The sequence below is a fragment of the Dermochelys coriacea genome, chromosome 3 (genome assembly GCF_009764565.3).
Source record: "Dermochelys coriacea isolate rDerCor1 chromosome 3, rDerCor1.pri.v4, whole genome shotgun sequence".
NCBI lineage: Eukaryota > Metazoa > Chordata > Testudines > Dermochelyidae > Dermochelys > Dermochelys coriacea.
Window position 1 is genome coordinate 115,141,333 of NC_050070.1, and position 24,139 is coordinate 115,165,471.

A 24,139-nucleotide genomic window follows, 5' to 3' on the forward strand; every position below is an offset into this window, starting at 1 on the left:
GGTCTTATCGAGTGTGGCTCTGAATGTCTCTTGTTTTAATCTTGCAAGATTACCCCATTCTCCCAACTAGATAAATGTGTGAGGATGGCTTTTTTGGGAGGGAAGGGTAGGGTAAGAGGGCAAACTAATAATTACAAAATTAGTTTAAGCTAAAATTATTTTGCTTAAAAATCTGTTTATTATACCAAAATTCTGTCTAGTTTGTATTTGTCTCAAGAAAAATGTTATTTCTGTATTCTAAATATACACCCGACACTTGAGAATGAGGTGGTGTTCAGTGTTTAACATAATTTTAAAAAATATTTGTATGCATGAGGGAATGCACTTACAGTATAAAGACAGGGTTAATTGGTATGGCAGCTTAAATGGAATAGTACGTAGATCTGTGTGCACACTAATGTTAAACTGAAAGTAAAGAGCCAAAGTTTGAAAGCACCACCATAGGGGATTAGATTTTAGTATTCTAATTTCTTGATCCTTGACTCCTGTGCCAGTGAAGTGGAGGCAATGCTCTTACCTTGAAGAGTCTCCCCTCGCTCCCTTGATAACCCTTTGAGCTGGCATGGGAGTAGAATTGACAGACTGCAGCGAGCAGGGTCTCTTCTTCCTCTGCTAGTAGGGTAATCTGTCCAGTTTGGGGTTGAGAAGGGGAAAAGAGAAAATCCTGGGACATGGAAGAAAAAAAATACTATTTACATATGTATAAACAAATACACAACACACACACACACTTTATTTTATAATACATATATATATATATGTATGTATCTGGCTGTTTATCACACTAGCATGTGAACTATTTCTATAAGAGCAAGAGGTGTGTGTGGGGGGTATGTGTGGAGAGAAGTGTACTGTGTGGCATTTCTCCTTCTAAGGAGCTGTAATTCAAACATAAGTTCTGTTTCTGGCAAGGACTTAACATTTAAAGATCTACCACCTGAAAAATGCTTGTGATCCTGAATTCTAACCAAAAAGAATTAATGTAGTATGAAATCTGCAATTTTACAGCACATGAAAGGAAAGCTAATAAAGCCAAAGTTCACTAACTTGAAGTTCATACAATCATAGAATATCAGGGTTGGAAAGGATCTCAGGAGATCATCCAGTCCAACCCCCTGTTCAAAACAGAACCAATCCCCAATTTTTGCCCCAGATTCCTAAATGCCCCCCCCAAAGATTGAACTCAGAACCCTGGGTTTAGCAGGCCAATGCTCAAACCACTGAGCTATCCCGCCCCCCTACATTATATGTTTGATAAGGTGTCACTTCTGCAGATTGGTCATTTCAAGTCAGTTCTGCTTAGTTTCCGCAATTCTCTTAGGAGGTGAAAGGTTAAGAAAAGTTTCAGGAGTGTTACTTCTGTGCATTAATACTCAATGGCTTTTCTGATCTGAAGAAACAGAATTATTTAAGTAATTCAGCAGGTGGCAGGTTTTAAGGTTTTCTCTCTTAGATTATCTAAAGTAATAATAGGCACTAATTTATAAGTGTTTATCTTCCTTCAAAGTAAAATACAACTAGACTCTTGAGCATGATCAAAAAGAAAAGGAGTACTTGTGGCACCTTAGAGACTAACAAATTTATTTGAGCATAAGCTTTTGTGAGCTACAGCTCACTTCATCAGATGCATTGGATGCTGTAGCTCACGAAAGCTTATGCTCAAATAAATTTGTTAGTCGCTAAGGTGCCACAAGTACTCCTTTTCTTTTTGCAAATACAGACTAACACAGCTGCTACTCTGAAACCTGAGCATGATCAGTTATTCTAAAAGCTTAGGTTGTGTAAGACAGCAATTGCTGCTACTTTCACCTGAACTAAACATGTTTAAAGCTGGCATATTGCAGTAAATTATCATTTTCATAACTTTATAAACTTTCAAATAAAGAAATATCAGTCAGTCAATATCCTCAAATTATTTTGATGAAGGTATTATGGATTATAGTTTGGCTTGCATATAAAATAAGACCCACTGACTAAAAGGCATTTAAATATATTCAATGTAACATCTTAATCAAGAAAAACATGTAATGTGACTGATATGTTCCCTAATCTCAGAAGCACGTTTGATCATGTGTGCCAGGAACTAAAAATGTCTTCTGGGCACATGATGCCAACTTCACTGTATTTCTAAAATCAATGGCTAAGAGGCACACTTTGCAAGCTACTGTTAGATCTTAAAGTATAAATAATAAAGGCCTGCTTCCTTAATGTGATTAGGTCACACCTGCTGAAGAGAAACTGAGATACCTCTAGAAAACCCAGGCTAGGGGAGAGCATACAAGTTTAAAGAAAAGCCTCCAAGTCTGGCATGCCCAAGTTTGGAAAATTCAGTCTGCAAGACTTTGAATTGTATTGCTGAAATCTTTACATCACCGAAGAGTGGATATTCCTCTTCCATTTTTTCCTTTCCATTATACACTGTTCAAAAATGGGAGATCCTTCTGTGACAAAGACCCAGGCTTGGGTGAATGAATATTTTGGAAGACTACTGTAGCTTCTTTTTTAGATGGATAGAGAAACTTAAAGAGCATTTTAAATCTCATCTGCAAAATAACTGTCATGAAGACGTGAGGAATGTATGTTGGGTCCATATTTTTCTTTATCCATGAGGTCACTTAATAAATTTTCATGTTCCAGTTGATTTTAATATTTATGTATTCTGCAAGAACTTGAGCTTCTCTACTCAAAACAGCTAGCCATTCTCAGAATAGAATACCATCCCTATACTATAGCCTGTGGAAGAAGCATGGCCTTTCTGCACTGTCCTGGGAGTGAGAAGCTCAAGACAGACCTGGGGCAAGTCAGTATTTCTGTTCCTCAATTCCCTGTCTGTCAAATGCGGGGATGCTTACCCTGAATCACAGGCAGTGTTTGTGGTGATAAATTTATGTTTGTAGCACTCATGTTGCAGTGATGAGCACCATAGAAAAGCCTCTGGGTATTATCATCTGTCAGGGAGGACACTAGAACTTTTTTTTTTTTTTTTGCTGATCTATTGAAAATTTAATATTAAAGAACTGTTGTGGACCTGAAAAGAATGAGTTTTTTATCAAGGCATCCATTTTGAAGAAGTTGAGGACTCTATCTTTATTAACTTTTGAGACTCTCTCACTGGTGCAGCTCCACCATTGATAGCAATAGTGAGAATGCTAGTGTAAGATAGGCTCAGAGCAAGTCTAAGAAACCTCTGGCTAGTCTACATTAGTGCTTGCGCTGGTGAGGCTGCCACAGTGACTAGCACAATGGTAGGAGATTTCCTGTTGTAAACAAGGCCAATGAGGTTGGTAATTCTGATAATTCATGTCTAGGCTGTCTCTGACTGGGGTGGTTTGTGTGTGTGTGTGTACGTACATACACATACCAGAGATAGAAAACTTCAATTTCTCTTAAAAGTTGTTTTTGACAAAATGCTAGAAAACTTGTTGTTTTTTGTTTTTTTTTTTTACTCTTCCTTTTACCCTTTATTTTCCACTGAGAAAAGGGAGGAAAGGAAGAGAAGCAGGGGAAACCAAAAGCACTGAGTGGAAACATCAAAAAAAAGTTTTCACTGGAAATTTTGAGAATTATTGGCATTTTTCAACAAGTCAAACAGTGTCTAATGGCAAAGGTGCAATTGGCCCTTCATTGCAACTCTTGAGCAGGAAATTATGGGCTTAACAACATCATGTATCCATGAATGGAGTCAGCAAAAGAAAGTACAGGACCCTATTAGTTAAGTGACTTAATCAGTACCCCTTAACTTGAACAATTGGAGCATTTGAGAGGTTTTCAGTCCTGCATTGGGAAGAATGCGTTTGAGCTGGCATTTCCCTACAGATCTATTTTTCCAAGTTTAATTTCTAACTAGAGGAAACGATAGCTTTGTGACAAAGCTTTTGGATTATGGTTTGGGCCAAATGTTTGGGCATGCCTTACACAATGCACATATTTTGCAGTTTACTCTACAGATGTGGCCGGCAAGTTCTATTTCAAACTAGAAGTTTACAACCTCAAAGCCAAAAAATCATAAATTGCTGCGGCTTTGAAGTTTTGAACTTTACTGTTGTTTCATCTTTAATCACAAAGTTGTAATATTTACTGTTCAAAACCAAGTAAGAAACTAAACACCAAAGAAATGCATCTTTTACAAAAGAGGAAATGCAGTAATCCAAATAGACAGAGTATAGAGAACATGGGGCAATTCTTCGGATGGTACATAAATTCTTAGCTCCACTGAAGTAAATGGAGCTATGGCAGTTTGCACCAGCTGAGGATCTGCCTCGTATTGTACAGCAGAAGTGAGCAAACTATGGCCCGCAGCCACATCCGGCCTGCAGGACTCTCCTGCCTGGCCCCTGAGCTCCTGGCCCAGGAGGCTAGTCCCCGGCCCCTCCCCTGCTGTTCCCCCTGCCCCGCAGCCTCAGTGCGCCAAGCCGCCAGTGCAACGCTCTGGGCGGCCAGGCAGCGCAGTTGCAAAGCTGCAGTCTGACCCGGTGCTCTGTGCTGTGTGGCGCGTCTGTAGCGCCACCAGCCAATGGTGCTCCAAACAGCACGGTAAGGGAGCAGCGGGGGTTGGATAGAGGGCAGGGAAGTTCGGGGTGGTGGTCGAGGATGTGGATAGGGGTCGGGGTGGACAGAGGTCAGGGATCAGGGGGTTGGATGGGGCAGGGGTCCTGGGTGGGGGCAGTCAAGAATGAGGGGGTCTGGGGGTGGTCAGGGAACAGGGGGGTTGGATGGGGCAGGATTCCCGGGGGAGCCATCAGGGGTGAGATCGGGGGGGGAGGGGGTGTCTGATAGGAGGTGGGGGCTGGGCCACACCTTGCTGTTTGGGGACACAGCCTCCCATAACCGGCCCTCCATACAATTTTGGAAACCCGATGTGGCCCTCAGGCCAAAAAGTTTGCCCGCCCCTGTTGTACAGTGACACTAAAGAGCACTAGATTTGCTCTCTTTTAATACCACAAACATAAGCAAAGGACCAGAACTGTGTTTCCATTGTAGTGATGCTGGTGCACTGTGTGGGAGAGAAGAAACAGCAAAAACAGCAGTGCCTGTGAATAGTTCAGCAGGTGTGGGAATACTCAGGATACATGATCTCTTCACCGTATACCTTCCACAAGTCACTGGCTAAATGCCACAATAGAGATGGGAAGGGTCAGTCCCAGTGAAGTGGTACTATCCCCTGGACAACTTGGGGGAAGGGATTATGTTTCTGTGAGCATCTTAGTGTGCAAGAGGACTGCTATCTGCTCACACCAATATAGATTGGAGAGAGAAAGTAGACCCATGGCTCCACCTCCTTCCTTCCCCTTTTGAGGCACCTGGCACCACCCCGCTCCACCAAGGACCCATAGAGGGAACAAACCCTGCTTTCTCTTTAGCACACTGTTGGCAACTGAGGCTTTGTATATTTTCTCCCCCACACACACCTGTGTAAAGACCTGTCCATCTGTTCCTTTATTGAGACCAGGTGGGTGAGGTAATATCTTTTATTGGACTGACTTCTTGAATGTCCTGGGACCAACACAGTGATAGCTCACTGTGTTGCTCCAGCTGATCAGTGTCCCTCTGAAGAGATGTCCTCCGCCTATGGCCAGTGTTGCTCAATGACCCTATCAGGAGTTTTATTTGGCTGTGGAGAGCTAAGACTGTGGAGGGAAAGGTTATTTTGTGTGAATGAATACTGTCCCTACTTTGGCTTGTCTAGTAAACCAGACTGGAAATGCTTCTGTATAGGATTCCAAGTATTTCTAGGCTAAGAGGAGCTCTTATCACAAGTATCCTGTACATGTGGAGAAACATCTGTTGGGATGGTGTCCAATTAGACTCTGAAACTAATTGGAGTAACTTAAACAGGAAACCTGGAATTCATTGCTGGTCATTAAAATAGTGAATCACACCTCCAAAGAGGAGAGGTGAAATGATTTCCCCTCTTGCTGAATTACTATTTCATCTTCCCCCCTCACCCTGTTTTATCTGAACTGCATGCCTTTGATTCTAGGAAAAATGTTGGGGGGGGGAGACCAGGAAAATGCCTGAAGGTCTGAATTTAAATGGAAATATAGATTTAGTCTCTCTCTCTCATGCAAATTTGCTCTTTTGAATTAGAAGGGCATGTCTTCCAGAAACAATGGCCTCCCATGGTTCATTAACAGGGATCTCCACATTTGTAACAAATTGTGTTTAGAGGTGACCTGCAAAAAAAATTAAACTGGGTTTGTGCCTTTTTTCCCCCCTGCTTTGAAATTAAAGGCCTTACTTAGTGTGGTTCTTTGTTTTTTTTGTTTTGTTTTTGTTTTTTGTTTTTTTTTTTTAAATAAGAGCGGTGCCAAGTTTTGCTTCAGGGACTTCTTGGAGATAGCAAGGAGCAAACTGTCTTAGCCCTTTGAATCTTTAACAGAATTGTTGTTCCTAAGTGTTTCTCAGGCATATGAGTTAAATAGATGTTAACAAAACCTGGAAAGGGAAATGTTTTTTTTTTTTTTTTTAAAAATCAGGTTTTTTAACATAATCAGTTTTCATTTGCATGGTGACTGTCAATCCTATCAATTCTCAATCATCTTAAATCAAGCATTCCAAGAAAAACAAGGTAGAGAGAACCAGAATTTCTAATGTAAAAGTAAACTGTTTCTGAGGGGGAGGGTGTGTATGAGGGGAACAAGTAGCCTCCCCACCTATTAAGCTGCCTCCTAATACACCCGTAAAGAATAAAAGGTGCAAACAACCAATTTCAATCCTTTCTGTGTAGCATTTAAAGAAAGCAATGGGCCATTGCTGTGCCAGAAGTATTGAGTTAGCTAATTTGGTGATTATAAAATGAATGCACAATAAACCATTATGAAGCATCTTCCCATCTCCCAATCAGCCAAGGAAAACAAATCTGCAGCCTTGTGAGATCCTTCTTGCTTTCTCTTTGCATGCTTTCAAAGCAAAGAACAGCTGTGTATTAGCATCTGAATTTTATGCAGGCATCAGGTGCAGAATGATGCCCAGTGCAAAGCAAAAATGTTCTGGAAACACTCTGATTACGAGCTTGCTTCACTGCATACCTGTGGCATATATTAACTACCGCATGGTGTGAAGTATCTGCAACCTATAAATGCGTTGATAGTTTATAGTTTAGAATTCCTTATCACAAGTAAAATTGCTCCTGAGGGGGAAATCCTTTCTAATAACTTCATTTATTTCCTTAAATGAATGGTAATTTGTGTGGTTTGTCTCCTTTCCTGATCAACATCCTTAACTTAGCTTAGATCTGGCTGCGGATTTCTCTTCTCCACCTACCAGCCAGTCAAATCAGCTTATTTTGAGGTTCTCTTGGGAGTATTAAGCAGCAACCAGCTGAAATTTCCAATGTAAAATGAAAGCCTCTTGCTCTGTATAAGGTGTAGGAGGGTTATGGTTCTACTTCAAAGGAGGAGGGGAAAACCCTCTTTGAATTTCTAAAACAGTGTTTCTTCTACTGATTGCTCATAATTTCCCATGGGTCTGTTTGCTTTCATTTTACACAGAGATTTCGTCTGAAAGTAAGCTGGTCATAGTTAAATTTGATATCAAAGGGGGAAAACTATTGAACAGCTCCTCTAGAAGGAGGGGTGAGAGAGGAGCTCAGTGGAATTCCATGGCCACATTTCAAAAGGAAAACTTGAGCAATCCAATACCAGAAGTGCAGCTATACAGGTCCCTGTATTCACTTTTTAGGTACACAGATTGCTGATAAACTCTTTTGTGTCCCGTCGACATTAAAGAGTCAGCCAAGTTCTGAACTGGATGGTGTGCAGCTGCCTATTCAGGGGGAAAAGGAGGTGAAGTACTGCAATCTTTTATGGGAGCAGATAGGGAAGTTCCAGGCATTTAGAAAGGGAATGGGAGACTGATCAAATAGGGCAGAAAGGCAGGAAAAAAGTTTTAGGAGGAGAAGAAATATCTTAATTGAGTGTTTGAGACATTGATGCATTCTTTTTTTCATTTGGGACAGCTGAGGGAGAAACCTATTTCAGGTTTTAAAAAGTCTGTTTTCCCAATCAAATCTCTTCTAAATGGGCAGGGAAGAAGCTTGCTTTCCTTCTACTGTATTGCAATAGAGAGTGTTGAGACTCGCGCAGTCCATCCAGAGAAACACTGATCCCTCTCTTGAGTTAAATGTATATCTAACCATAAATGTATATCTAACCATAAATGTTATTCATAGTGACATCTCTCATAAATACTGTAGCCCTGGTAGCAAACAAACTTAAGCATTTGTTTTATCAGGGTTTCAACAAGTATATTTGAGCCTATCAGTGTGGCATGTAGGTGCTGACTTTGTTCACTGGCATTTCTAACCCTCCCCCCAGGGAATGAAACTTGGAAGTGCAACTTTTGTTACGGGCTAAGCAAAGGGCTTCATTTTTATTTAATATCACCATAGTGACATTAATGAAGATATCTTTTAAATCTAGGTCTATTGATTATTTTCATTTCCATTTTGGAATTATCTTGTCAGCTATTTCCTGGCTTGCTCCCATAACTATATTGTATTTCTGTATTTAAGAACTTAATGCCAAGCTAACACTCACATGTGCTAGTGCTTACGTCAACAAATCACCATATGTTTTTACAGTACTACGTATGGCACTACTGGTAAACTCAATTATCCAAAAGTCTCAAATGACATCAAATATCTTCAGATTAGTTGGAATTCCAACTAAACAAATTTTGGGATCTAATCAAAATTTTGATTCAGGGGATAAACTAATTTTGTATAAATTGTTTGGACAATCCTGATCCTATGTATTAAGAGGTAATATTGTACCAGAATTCATTAAATGTAAACTAAAAGCTATGATCATATACAAATAATAGTAAATAAATAATAACAAAGCAATTTTAAATTGTGGTCTATTTCTGCAAACCCTGACTCATAACTAGTCTTTAAACGTGAAAGAAAACCCCTTCCAAGTCCATCAGACGACTAGCTTGATTAAGGACCAACTATGTGCATAAGTTTATTATTATTTTAAACAGCACTGGCCCTTTTAAAGTTTAAAAACCATCCTTAACCACTCATATTGTATCTAGATGTTAGTTGCTGGTTTTGCCTGATGTAAACCTTGCCTACACTAGGTAAACTTACATATGTTCCCATGTGTGGTGACCCAGCTTCCTCAGAAATTGTGAAAGCACCATTGGGAGACCTCATGTGGGCAAGAATCCCTCAGCCAGATCCACTATTATTGGGTCAATTAAATTTCCTTTAATTTAAAAAGGTGGTAAAATGGGGTTTGGCTCTGGGACCAATGTAGCACTAGGGGGAACCCTAGTGTAACTATTTGTTTGGCAAAAGTGGAGCTAACAGTGATGGGGAAAGGGAACATTTTTGGCAAGCTTTTCCACTGTAGATGTGGCATAAATGTCAGTAATTTCTCAGTAGTAACCACTGTAGTCAGAGTTTTCATAATAACTTCATATTTTTCAAGATTGTAGCTTTCTGAAACTGTCTTTCTGGGGCTGAAATTTCCTGAGCTTGATCTTTGCCTGAAGGTGACATGTTTTGAGGGCAGGTTACCAAAATTGCCTGTTGTGTTTTGAGGAAAGTGCAGGTGAAAACACCTTGTTCCACTTAGATTTTAACTCTGATCTCAGAGAGAGCTACATTTAAAAAAAAGACTAAGGGCATGTCTACACTTACCAGTAGATTGGCAGCGAGTGTCCATTTTAGCGGGTCTGGTGAAGACATGCTAAATCAATGGGAGAGCACTCTCTCATCAATTTGTGTACTCCACCTCCCCAAGAAGCATAAAGTGTAGCCACTGCGATGAGTGGATCTAACTACGCCGACTTCAGTTAAGTTATTCATGTAACTGAAGTCGCGCAAGTTAAATCGATTTACCACCCTAAGTTTGAAACAGACCAGCAGTAAGTTTGAAACGTAACATTTGACGTGAGCTGCTGCTTCTAGCTTTTGAAGAAAGCTGCCCAGTGGACAACTAGACTTGTGTAATAAAAGGGTGGAAGATGGATAGCAACTGAGTTATATTGCACATGGAGGGAATAATGAGTTTCTTTCCTTTCCACTTCATGATGGAAGTGTGCGTGTAGCCTTTACTTTAAGGTTCCAAGAGCTCATATAAATTCCACCTTATCAGTAAAATCTTATCTCCAGGATAAGCTTGTATAGTTTGCTTTAGTGTTCCTCCTTTTAAAAAAACCAAAACTATGATTTCTTGATGATGCAAAATATTGTTTATTTCTAATCTTTTTTTTTTTCCCCCTAGGAATTTATCAGAGAACTGCTAACTCGGATAAGAGGGATGAGAAAGCTAAGCCCCCCTCAAAAGAAGAGTATATAACTACTCAAATAGTAGCACTCTTATAAGAAACCTAGCAAGGGAAACGGGACTTTGACTACAAGACCTTTATTAAAATAGAGTTGTCTTTCTGAGCAACTTTTTTTTTTATTTGGTTCAGTTTTGACATTTACTCAAGGGAGTCCTATTTCATGTGCTTTCAAGGGTTTTTTTTAAGTGTCATTTTTTTTTATCAAGGATATCAACATTTTTGGATGCTGCTCAACTATCCTAAAGGATTTTTGAACCAGTGAAGAATCCAGGCATTAGTGACCATGTCATAGCAATGAAGTGCAGCAATCCCACATGGTGAATCAGAAGAGTATGTAAACTTGCAGAGGTTGAAGAATTGCCTTTTTATTTTCCCCTAGCAACTATTTGGATAACGTTTTAAGTTGGCTGTACATTTAACTCATGGATGTCAAGTTTCTTGTGCTTGTATGTACATAAGTTGTAAAGTGGGGGTGTGAATACTGTTTCACGTGGCTGGAAGGGAAGTTGTGACAGTAAACTATTTAAATGGTTGCTGAAGCTAACATGTTACTAGAGGGCAACAATTTAGGTTACCAAAATGAGTGCTGCCATTTTCTAAATCCATTTTAAAACACCGAGGTGAAGAATTTCACCATATCTTCTCATACAGAAAGCAACATATGAGAACTGGGGGAGTTTAAGGGCTTAATTTGTAGACTTCTAATTGTTTTATTGACTTTGATGCTTTGCCAGATCATTTTCTCTTCACCTCATGGTGTGTTAGAGTTGTATTAACCTACTGTATAAGAGCCTGATGTGATACCTAGAGAAATGTCAATCGCCATCTAAAAAATGTTTCACAGTATGGGGGAAAGAAGTGCTACCAAAACAAACCAAAAGCACTGTTTTGCATTGCAGGTTTTAATGCAGATCCCCCTCTCAATAAAGAATAGTGTAGCATTTGTTCAGAGCTCTGTCCCCAGAACTAGGGGCGGCTTGTTAGTTATGGGTCCTCTTTTCTTGTGAAAGCAAGAATGGAATACTTTCAGTGGATCCCTGACACTTCTTAATTAAGGACATTTTCCAGATGTTCCATAAGCTACCATATGCCAATAGATGAATTTAGTCAGGCATTTTATATCAAAGGGTGCTCTGAACATATTTTATTTTTAAAAATAAGAAATACATGTTTGTGAATTTTATGTATGCTGGCAAGCTTTTTTAAATGTATTTAATTTTGTAATGTTTATCAATGATTTTATTTACCAGATATTTACTCAAATAAATGGAACAACTTGTGACTCTTGTTACATCTACACTTCCCAAAGCTACTAGTGTATATATTCAATGATGGTTATAGGGATGTATACACAGAAGGAGTGAGTTAGTCAATACATGTCAGTCCACCTTAGGCTGCCTAATACCCTGGGCTTGGGGGTAATACCACCTAGCCTCAAATGTTTGAGTATTAGATTTCAGTAGTCTCTGCAGACTGAAATCAAATTCTGGGTTTGGTACAAAGTTAAAGTTGTCCTTTCTAGTCATTAGAGAATGCATTATGTGAGATGATTATGGGGCTTCCCTCTAGAAAACGTACTGCTATGTACACACTTAGACCTTTTCATAATCTCCAAAGTAATAATTCAGTGAAGTATTGACAGTGAGAGACATTCCAGTTCGAGAGACTTATCACTGACATGGAGACTCGTGGTTATATTTATTTTGTTACTGGAATAATAGCTGCTTACATGAATATTATTCCCCTACTATCTCCCAACTTTGGATACCTGTTTCTCCTCATGAGTATAATGGAGATGGGCCTAGAAAAACTCCCTAGTTCTAAACACCAGAGAACTTTGCTTTCTCTGAATAATGCAGCTGGCTTATGGGTAGCAACATCCTACATCTGAACACCCTGAGAGTTGTGGTATTGGAATCTGTGTCTGAATTTTGTGACTTGGGCCCATAAAAAATAAAAAAATCTTTAAGTATGGCAAACTTTCTAGTCCTGGGGTAATGAAGTGTAGTACAACTAAAACAATACCAAATCACAAATATATTGATGATTACACTGCTTCTTCACAAACAATTTTCACTATATTTAATTTTGCCTAAAAATTATGCACAATGTTGCTAAATGTTAATTAGCCAGAAAGGTGTAATATGCTATCTTTGTCATTAATTGCATCCTTTGTGATCTTTTGATTTGCACACAGCAGATATTGCTGGAAATAATGGTACCATCCTTTGAAGAACTGTTTGGAACAGATAAAATCATGACCTTAGAGCTGATTTTTAAAATCAAGGATAACGTCTGCGATTTTGTGTTTGCCCAGTGTGTGACTAGTGAAGGGCCAGTGCTGGGAAGGGCTTCCACTTCCCCAGCTGTAATGCTGTAAATGCTTCACTCTTAAGTGTTTGGTAAGCAGAAATGAACTCTAAATAGCCTTTCTTTCCAGCTGGTATAATGTGCCAGGGGACCTACAAGGTCTGATTCTCCTCTTTGACTTTTAATGGAGCTACTCTTGGCTCACTGGTGTGAGAGGAGAAATCAACTTGTTGTTTAAGATCTCATGGTGCTTATTTCTTTATACTCTGTGGATGTTCCTAGCACTCTACAGTACTTGAGTGTGGTTTCAATAGCACACACTGTTAGTGAAACTAGAAATAAGATCTTGCAAGCCATCTTCAGTGCCTAACTGGGCAGCTTGAATAAAAAGGGCCAAGTTTGGCTGCAATACAAATTTCTTTTGGCTTTAAAAACTGCTAGTGAATTATACTGAATTGACTCCAGAATGAATGCACATTGAAGCAGAGTTTTTTGTTTTGCCTCTTTTAGTGTACAATCAGAGTTGCCAACAAGAACATAGGTTTTCAGGGTACACTTTTTGCATAATTCCACATTAGTGTTCGCATATTTTACAGAAGTAGCTGGCACCAAAGCAGTGTGGAATCTTCACTATCCACTCTTCCCAATGGCCTAAACTTAGCTGGCGCATACAAGGATTTTGTTTCCAGCCCACCTGACTTTTAATCACACCAGCTATGTGACTCTGGAGGCAACAAGAGCAGGTCAGTAAATTCCTGTGCTAGAGAAGAAAAGCAGATAACTTGGTTGTCCCAAATACTCACCTATTAAAAACTCTTCTAGTCATGGGATAAGCTTCCTTTTGCCTGCAGAAGTAAATTGTAAAGTTGGAAATCCTGAAAAAGAGGGCATTTGGGGGGTGGGAGTGGTAAGTCCCCTTCCAAGGGGATTAAAAATGACTGCCAGGGAGGGAGGAAGATCTAGCTAAGAATCTGCTTATGCACTTAATGTTGAGACCTTGAAGGTAGAGAGTGGCATGAAGTAATAAGCAGGTGGGAGAGGCACATGCTCCTCCCACAGGTAAGTAACAACACAAAACACTGGCAAGTACTGACAACTCTGTTGCCACCTATGGCTCTGATCTTGCAACTAGCTCAGTGGGTAGGTCCCTATGCCTGCATACAGCCAGTTGAAGAATGGGGGCCTACCTTACTTGGAAAGTTTTAGTGGTGGCAAACTTCGGATCACGAGTGTGTGATAGGTACCACAAGGGTACTGTCAGAATAAACACAATTATTAATTAATAACATCTGGTTGCCACTCCTGGATTTGACTTGAAAATGCTGCCTCCAGTGCAGCACAGGCTGGTGCAGCCTGTACGTTGTAATGGAGATTTAAGTCCTCTGCATTAGTCTGAAGGATTTAATTTCTTGGTTGACTACAATAGTTACACCAGAGATTAATTTGGCCCTTAACCCTTAATTAAAGTTGTCCCTCAAGGACTTTCACACCTTGTGCAAGTAATAAATGATCTTCAATGAGTTGCATCCTTCTGTTCTAGTTTTAATTTCAAGCCTATCAGAGCACTAGGTAACCAAATCAGTTTTAGAATTTATTGCCTCAAGCTTTGTCATGGTGCATTTTTCCATAGCTTGAATTAATGTTTTCCCCACTCCCAGAGGCCTATCTTGATTATTTTTTTTGAAGAACCTGCTTATAATGCTGTGAGTTTTCTTGCCAACTCAAACTTGAAAAATGTGTAATTCTCTCTCCCCTGTGCACATCCCTTAAACTTCAGTCTCTTTCTTAATACGTATAACTATTATGCAATATCATAAATTAACAACTTCCTGAATTATTCCTTTTCTGGGAGAAAACAATCGTTGGAAAGTTCCTTGACCTGGTCCTACTGAACTTGGCACCTCCTTTATCCAGATTTCCTTAATCCTGGTCTTCCTGGCCTTCTCAAACATCCCCCTGGGGGAAGAAGTCCAGTGCTGGTTAATATTTGCTGATTGTACATGATGCTAGACCGGGGGAAAGGGGGGCAGGAATGCAGTTTAAAATGTAGCTAGTTTATAAGATTCATGTCTTTACACTTACAAAAGTGCAGCCTTTCTGTTTCCATTCTAACAGGAGCCGTGAACTTTTTGCAATGATAGATAAAACCCTAGAGTGTCCATTCTATCTTGAGTCATCTTTTTTCCCTTTTGTTCTTAGATGTACCTTGCACATGAACTGCCAGTTATTGTACTGTATTATGTCTTCTCGTATTAATCTGGGCATTGGGCTTAGTACTTAATCACTCCAAGGCTGGGTGCTCTACTCTTGACACAAGGACAAACTGATTTTAAAAAAATATCTGGCTAGCCTCTTCTAAAACAATCCCTTGGGGATCCCAACCGTTTTGCTTCTGCAGGAAATACGCTGGGTTAAGTGAAAAGACTGACAAATAACTGCCTAACTTTCCACCTCCTTTGTTGCTCTTCCAACTCCAAGGAATTGCAAGTTTTAAGATGGGTTTTTAGCTGACCTTGTGAGCTGGTCTCTAGTTCGTTTGTTATGGCTGTAATTGGCACATGACCTAACCCAAAAGAGTGCTTCATTCTCCTGTTGGAATTCCATTTCTAAAGGTGTGGAAGGCAATAAACTTGTTTTTTAAATGCAGATTTGGAGATCCTTCTTGGCTTTTAAAAAAAATAGTTTATTGCTTTTACCACCTTTGTGTAACAGGAATTCAAACAGGAGAAAGAAATGTATTGCATGTTAAATCACAAGTCCTTTGCGGTGATAGCATATGAACTAGGGAAGGCCACAGGAGGTGCGATGAATAGGACCCAGTCCAAAACATGAACTGACTACAAGTGAGCTTGATTTCGTGAGATTACTAGCCCAATTTCTATAACGTATTCATTTCTAGATCAACTTGGATAAGAACCTGAGTTTTTGGATACTTTACCTATACCTATAATCTGAAGCGTCATTAACTAGCAGGAAATCTAGGAGCTGTTGTCAGTGATGTACAGTAGGACTAGAGATGGGCCCAAACCAAAAGCCAGGATTGGAACAACCGGACGCTCAGGGTGTTCCAAGCATTGCTATCCTGGCTGCTCATAAAACCATGAGGTAAGTGCTGCACCTCCCTCCCCACTATTCCCACTGACCCTCCAGAAATCATGAGACTTTAAAAAAATAAAAATACAGCTTGGGTTTTTTAATTTGGGTTGTGAGTGGGTCAAATTTCCCAGTTTTTCTCCGCAAAGATGAGGGCTTGAAATGTACTTTTAAATGAAAGCTGAGAGTCTCGTGTAATCATGTGCCTTCAGTTACTGGGGTTTTAAGAAAAACCCCAAATGACCTATGATAAAATCATGAGTCAGCCACACTGCAACTGGCTTTTTTTTTTTTCTTTTCTTTTTTTTTTTTTTTAAGTCCAAACTAAGGCCCTGCTCATGCAACTGGATCTGCACAAGCACTCTTGGGTGGCATGTAGCCCAGTGAGCCTAACGGTTCTCTGTGGAGGTGCCTGCCTGTATGTAGCTGCCAGGAAGGGATATCCCATTTTAACATTCTGAGTTTTGGCACGTCTAAAAACATAATTGAATTTTTCAATTTAAGTCCGTTTCTATGTTTATATTCATCCACTTTAAAAAATAAAATAAAAAAATAATCCAGAGACTGGCCATTTTGTTTAATGATAGATGTACTTTCACTAAATTGGGACTAGAGAATAAAATTCTATCTGGTAACTTTTGTGTTTTGCTGGATTATATGGGGATAATGGCTTCTGCTCACTGGAATAATGTTGTACTTGGTTGCATAGTGTGAGGCAGTTGCTCTCAATACATTTACTAATTTTCCTCTTCAAGAAGAAACAAGTTGGTTAGAAAATGACTTCTGGCTGAAAATGTTTCAGTGGAGTCTAGCTAACACCCAAAACCAATTAAACTTCACTTCGCAAATTGTGCCTTTGTGGGAAACACAACAAACGTTAGGCTTGGTCTGCCCTTAAAGCATAGGCTGACATAGCTATGGTGCTCAGGGTGTGAAAAATCCACATCCCTCAATGCTGTAGCTATGTCAACCTAACCCCCAGAGTAGATACAGGTAGATTGACAGAAGAATGCTTCCATTGACCTAGCTACTGATGCTTTTGGAGGTGGAGTTCCTATGGCAGTGGAACAGCTCCTTTTGTCATGGCAATCAGTGTCCTCAGCCTTGGGACCAATCTTATTTAACATTTTCATTAATAATCTTGGCACAAAATGTGGGAATGTGCTAATAAAATTTGACAGGTTTCAGAGCATAAGCACGAAAGCTTATGCTCTAATAAATTTTAGTCTCTAGGGTGCCACAAGTACTCCTTTTCTTTTTGCTAATAAAATTTGCAGAAGAGACAAAGTTGGGAGATACTGCCAATATGGAGGATGTTTGGAATAACATACAAGAAGATTTGGACGACCTTGGAAACTGGAGTAATAGAAATGGTATGAAATAGTTCAAAGTGCAAGGTCATGCACTTAGGATCTAACAGGAGCTTTTGCCACAAGCTGGGGATTTATGAGGTTGAAGTGACAGAAGAGGAGAAACAGCTGGGGGTATTGGTTGATCACAGGATGACTGACTCAATAATAAAAGGAGTACTTGTGGCACCTTAGAGACTAACAAATTTATTTGAGCATAAGCTTTAGTGAGCTACAGCTCACTTCATCGGATGCATGCAGTGGAAAATACAGTAGGGGGATTTTCTATACACAGAAAACATGAAACAATGGGTGTTTAAAGACATAAACACTTCACATGATTTTATATCCAACTGCAGCCAGGCATACTTAGCCTTCTGGAATGTTCTCCTTCCCATGCACCTTTCTCTGTCTTGGGAATGGAGTTATGTCAAATTACTTATGTTTTTAATTTAAGATCCTTATGTAGCACCAATTACTATAGCATCTGAGGTCTTCACAATCATTAACCTATTTATCCTCAGAACCCCTTTGAAGTAGGGAAAGTACTATTATCCCTATTATATAGATACTCTCCATGTCTCAGTTCTCCAAGTGACTTAACTATGTTCATGCAGGAAGTCTGTGCAGAACAGTGTCTTGACCCCACGTCTCCTGAGTCCCAGGTTAGCACTCTAACTATTGGACCATGCTCTAAATTCTTCCCAGGCAGTAGAAAGAAGGGAAGAGCTCCTGCCCAGTCTTGTGCGTGCCATTCACAGGAGTCCTTAAGCCGAGATGCAAACACCTCATTCTCTCAAACTGAGACTACTAAGAATTTGGCCCTCTCTTCTTTCCTGGGCTAGGCTTAAATTCAACGCAGCATAAGGATCTTCTCCTTGTACTCCAAGGGTGATGAGGTTACCCGTTATGCGGGCAGTAACGGGTGATTTAAGGTGATGAGCACCAGGTAATTTTTTCCCAAAATTGCTAAAAACTTCTTGTCTAGAAAAACAAGAAATGGTAGGGGCCAAATCTTAATGATTGTCGTTCAATGCCAATTTGGAGATGTGACCTCCACTATTTCAGTCACTTAAGGTTCTTCTCACCTTCCCTAAGAAGACACAATGATTAAAGACAAAATAAACACAACTATTAACCGAGATTTATTAAAGAAAGAGAGAGAGAGGGAGAGAAAACTAAATAAAACCAAACACAAACAATAAACAATGTTATTTCAGCTAGAATCTGTTTTGTACGTCTCTTTAGTGGAGAGCTTTCAGGAGACAGTACACCTTAAGAGTGGTTCTGCCTCTGTTGGAGAGATTCTTTCCCAGGTAAACTAAAACCAAAGTGTATCATCCCCAAATCCACAGTGAGTCTTGTCTTAATGTATCATATATTACCAGAATACTATATAGATGGACAAAGGAATTGTTTCGTTTATTGTAGATAACATACAGTTTATAAATGGACAGAAGCAAGTGATCTTAACTAAGTCCTGTGAAACCAGAGAGAATATTTTACTGAGTTACATAAAAGAAGCCAGTCACACTGAGACAGGCAAATTAATAAATCTGAGGAATCTAATATCCAAATTAAATGACACCATTTGTCTCTGAAGTATTGCTTTCTTCGCATTTATCAATACAATTTTATTTGCCATTGTGCTGTCCATTCACCTCACTTGTTTAAATCTCTCTGAAGTACCTCACTAGTCCTGACTAACCTAGATGCTTTTGTGTCACCTGCAAATTTTGCTACCCCAATACTCACTCCCTGTCCCACCCCTCTTTTTTTCCAGATCATTAAAGTATATATGAAAAAACACAGGACCTACTATGGAACCTTGTGGGACCCTGCTGTATAACTTTTGCCATGATGAAATTTGACCATTTAATACTACTCTTTGCTCTCTGTCTTTGCCAGTTTTTGATCCATTGACAATACTTTGCCTCTCATCCATAATTACTTAGCCTCAGTCACCTTTGTGAGAGACCTTCTCCAGGACCTTTTGAAAGTCTAAAGTCTATTTCAAAAGCAGGAAAGGGAAGCCAAAACGGAAAGCTACAAACTTTCCTTGCTAGAGTCAATCAGTAAGCTACAATAAGGTTGGAGTCTAACTTTTTGCCATGCCATGTATCGGAGGCTGTATTGAACGGTGCCTCTTCAATAGCAGCGTATAGAAGCATTTCGCCTTCTCTTAAAGCTTGCAGGTTGCTAGGAGGCAGATGTATATGACTATGCCCCTTAAAGGAGTGCTGTGCATATACTCAGGTTGGCAGCTGAGCAGCTCTGTTTGTAGACTTCTTCCCAGCTCCTTTGGGGGGCTACAGCTTCAGAGAAAAACTTGGAAGAACACAGGAATACCAGTTGTAGCCTGTACCTGCTTCTTGTCCCAATTCAGTCACAGCCAGATATCTCCCATTCAGATCCAAAGCTCATTTAGGCACTGAGAAATCACAGAAATATTTTTGGAGAACATGATAGAACCGTGTGTCATTGGCATACTGGTGATAGGGCAACCCATTGGTGCCAACAGTCTGCCATGCTATAATTTGCATGGTCAGCAGATATGTAGCCATGGAGTAATATTTTTCTAACCCTAAAAGATTCAGTGATTATTCCCATGCAGAAGGATCAGAGGACCTGCATATGGCCGTGTGTTAAAGGTCACAGTCCTTACACTCTTTGTCCCCCAGTGATCATTATAGGATTCATGGTGTACAAGCAATCAATGTGTGCTTTCCCCTTATCCTCCCTAGAAGGAAAACAGAGGCTACCCAGGAGAGAGCTGCTACCTTAGACTCTGCCGTTGCCATCGTTCTGGAAAAGGACAGTATTTCTGCTTCAACCATACCCAGGAGAGTCTCCTTCTAGTAAATGCCACCACTATTACTTCAGATAAAAAATGCATTTGAATGGCATTTCTCAAAGACCTTTCTTTATATCTACATGGCATTGCATCATGTAAAGTCAAGATCAGTTCTGTTATACTAATGTAAATCTAGAGTAACTTAACTGAAACCAGATTTACACTTGTGTAGTAGGAAGCAGACTTTTGGACCCTATTCGTTACTGTTAAATTGTCAAACCTGCTGAAATAAATTGTATTGCAACGTAATACATGTTGAATGCATAATTGATTATATATTGTATTAGAATTCAACTTTTGGCCCATATTGTGGTTTTTTTATGTCCATAGACTTTAGTAGGAAAAAAAGAAAATGAAACTGATCCAGACAATAATTAAATTGTTCCCGCCTAAAGTATTTTAGGGGGTTAAATTCCTGTAGGATTTAAATAGGAATAATCTTTTAAGCACATAATATGTTTGTTAAATACTAGAGCTTGGCAAACACTTTTGATTAATGCAAAAGTTGTAACCAAATCCAAAATTCTTCTACAGTTAAAACATGTAATGCTTTTTGTTCTTGTGCTTCTCCCACCAGCATGCCCAGGTGACAGTCAACATTGGAATTGCAAAACTAAGAAGAAACCCCATTTCCTATTATATATGTGACTTAGGCCACTTGTCTGTGCTGATTTTATGTGTAGTCTCCTGCCCTTAGGAAAACATATGAACAAACTATCCTGTGTCTAATACTAGGTATGGCAGCTACAGTAGAAGGTAATTCCTTGTGTGCAGTGTCTGTCTGTCTCTGTCTGTCTGTCAGTCAATCTCCATCTTGATTCCCAGTATTCTTCCTTTGGACCAAAAAAAAAGTCAGTCCCATCAATTTCCTAAATGCAGTACTTCTCGTATCTAAATAGTACATCAGCACCTTTCATTCCTTGTCCTCCCCTCCCATGTTTCTAGTTTAGCAAAAGGAATGGAATAGTTCATTTTAGCAGCTGACATATCAAAAGCAGCCAGGAAGAGACAGGCAAAAGTTGACAGAGACTTGGAAAAATGAAGCACAACCTCAGGGAGTCTCTTGGCTGATTAACTGCTTTCTAACATCTTCCCCTACCAAATTGTCTTCAGCTACTGAGCTATTGCTCCTGCGAACAAAGCACTTTTTCCAAGGTAAACTCAGTAGTAGCAGCAGCAGCATGATTATATACGTGCTTAAATGCTTGGGATTAATCCTTTTTTGCTGTTTTAAAGGCATGTCCCTAAACAGAAGTAAAGGAATCCCAGTAGCTACACCCTTCCCCCACACCTCAATTGGTCACTAGCAGAAGACCTCAGTAATTAACTATTGTAAACATACATTACAATATATTTATCTGTGTGTGCCAAAAAATAATTGATGCAAACTTTACAGGTCATCTGTGAAGAGCCACTATGCCAGATGTAACAACTGTAAATCCTGCTGGTGAGCAATTGATGTTGCTTTATTATGTTTCCAATATTAATTGCTTAAATAGGCTGTAAGGTATTTATCATTAATAAAAAAAAAAGACTCCTCTCCACAGTAAAAGGCACCATTTTCTAAGGTGATTTATCACAGAAATAAGGGGGTTACATTCTTTTAAAAAATATGTTAAGAATTTTTCTGTAGGCAAATATTTGTTTCTGTAGTTTAGCTGGTGTGGTTTAGAGATCTTGGAGCCAAAGTTATGATTCCCACTGACAGCGTATCTCTCTTTCCCCAGCCCACAAAGCATACTCCCAAATTGTGCTGTTAAGGCCCATGGCCAAGATTTTGGGTGCCTCAATTTCTAGCACACCTCTAAAGGGGCCTGATTTTCAAAGGGTGACTGCTCAGCCCTTTCTGAAAAACCTGAAAAGGTGTCTCAAGTTGGGTCCTAAGAAACTGATGTTCCCCCAAACTTGCTGGTCCCTTTTTCAGAAACTCTTATTTGTAGAACTGAAGGCTGGTCTCTCATTAGGCACTATATGGCAGCTTAATGCCATAGACATAGCAGAATACATAGGTAAATATGCAACTCACTTACATATGGCTAGATAAACTGCCATTTTCTGAAAGCACAATGGTGCCCTTTGCTGAATTGTATAGAGGACAATCCTTTCCTCCCTTATTTAAATAATAAATGGAATAAAAAGAAACCCCTAAACAAACACCTCCATGTTTAAATAGCTTCTGTATTGTATACAGACTTAAGTATGAAGTGGCTTATTTAACTAAGACTACTCCTTTCCTCTGTCTTTTTATGCAGAAACTACTAATTCTGCTATTTTAACATGAGAAGAGGCATTTCAGTGAATTCTCCCTCAATTCAAGGACTTATCCTCTGCTACAGAGTGTGGTGTTAGGAAATAGCCTGTGGAAAGAACAAGATAACATGGTGCAGACTGGGGAAGGGAATTCATCAATGAAATGAGCAAAGACATCTACTGGTAGCTATCTGAGAATAAAAGAAAAGGGTTTGGGTATAGAATGCTGTCTCTGCCAGTGAAGGTGGCTTTAAATTCCTCAAGCCAAATGCCACATACACTTTCAAAAAGATACTGACTTTCCCACAATCATGATCAGATCTTGCAGTTATATTAGCTGAAGGAAGGTCAGTTTGAAACAATATTCACTGACAAATGGAATGGATTAGGTATTGTGTATTATCTCTGCTGGGAGAAGTAGTTATTTGAAGAGATGGCTTGGATGCAATAAAAACCTCACACCCTGACCTTTCATCCAGAGTTTCAAAATGAACTTATTTTAGGGTTGGCAAAAGTTCATTTAATTTATTTGCCCATTAGTTTTCACTTTTCTACCCCATTTGCAGCTAGCCTGGATGTGAAGTGACAAAATAGTGTAAAAGAGGTTGTTACTGGTACAGCTATGGAGGGAGGTGATATCTCTTTGGGAGGTAGACAGCCTGGTTTGCAGCCCTAAAAGCTTCAGATGATTTGAATAAGCTTGGAATACCAACAGTGGAGTTTACTTGGAGGTGTGGGTGGCTTTGCCTAGTTTGTTTCGAGTCTTACATATATTTTCATCTACTGCACTGGCTTCTCAATTTCTTATTTTTATCACCTTTAGTTTTAGATGATATTTGGCAGCCTGAAACCAAGTACAATACTCGGTTTAAAAAAAAATGTGGTGGTGAGGGAACTGGGGGAAGTGGGGTGGTGATTATAAATCTAACATGCCATCCCATTGTAAAGCATAATCATTCTAGGTATTGTTGCTATTTGTTCCCATTTTATTCTTGGGTTTAATTCTAAAACAGGAGACAGCCTATCACATTAAAGGCCAAGTTAACTGAATGAATTAATAATACAGAGAAGAAGGACGTTCCAGTGGTTAGGGTGCTATCCAGTGACTTGAGAGACACAGGATCAATTCCCAGCTTTGCTAGAGACTTCCTATGTAACCTTGGGTCAGTCACTTAAGCTATGTTACCACTTATGTCACTCAGGGGTGTGAATAAGTGACACCAACCTAAATGCAGGTATGGACAGTGCTATGTTGGCGAGAGAGCTTCTTCCACTGACATAGCTGCTGCAGCTCATTGGAGGTGGATTAATTAAGTTGATGGGAGAACTCCCTCTCATCTGCTTAGAGCAGCTATGCCAGAGAGCTTACAGCAGTGCAGCTGCAGTGGTAAAATCTCTAGTATAGCCATAGTCTTAGACTCCCTGGCCCAGATCCTTCAAGGTACTTAGGTGTCCACTTAGCATTGTAATGCCTAACCCCAAAATGACTTGCTGCCCAGGGGAATTTTGAGCACTGAGCTAAGTGCCCAGGCTTCCAGTTCAATGTGGTAGGAGACCAACGGATTTGCAGAAGCAGACCAGTGGAGCTGGGAGGTGTCTAAACTAGCCAGAAGTGAAATGTTGAGGAGAGGGCAGAGGCAAAGGATTTAGGCACCTAAGTGTATGTCTACATTGCAACTATGCACCCGTGGCTGGCCTGTGCCAGCTGCCTCGCGCTCATAGGGCTCAGGCTGTGGGGTTGTCTAATTTCAGTGTAGACATTTGGGCTTGGGCTGCAGCCTGGACTCTGGGACCCTCCCACCTTTGCAAGTCCTAGAGCCCAGGCTCCAGCCTGAGCCCGAATGTCTACACTGCAGTTAGACAGCCTCTTAGCCTGGTTCTGAGCCAGCTGTGGGTTTTTAATTGCATTATAGACATCCCCTTGGTGGCTGACCTGGTGTGCTTGGCTGACGGGCCAGAGACAAGCGCCTCTTTCTGTTTGGGA

At 39.9% G+C, this 24,139-nt stretch overlaps 1 protein-coding gene across 2 annotated transcripts in view; it reads left to right on the plus strand.

The window, feature by feature from the left end:
• Positions 1-11,572, plus strand: part of PPP1R14C (protein phosphatase 1 regulatory inhibitor subunit 14C) — a 70,216-nt gene extending 58,644 nt beyond the window's left edge. Inside the window, exon 4 of one of the 2 annotated variants that reach the window (XM_038396111.2) lies at positions 10,236-10,508. In XM_038396111.2, the coding sequence (XP_038252039.1) occupies positions 10,236-10,310 (75 nt within the window). In that variant the 3' untranslated portion in view covers positions 10,311-10,508. Of the gene's footprint in view, positions 1-10,235 lie in introns of both variants that reach the window. The other variant, XM_038396112.2, reaches the window with a different exon arrangement.
• Positions 11,573-24,139: the final 12,567 nt, after the last annotated feature.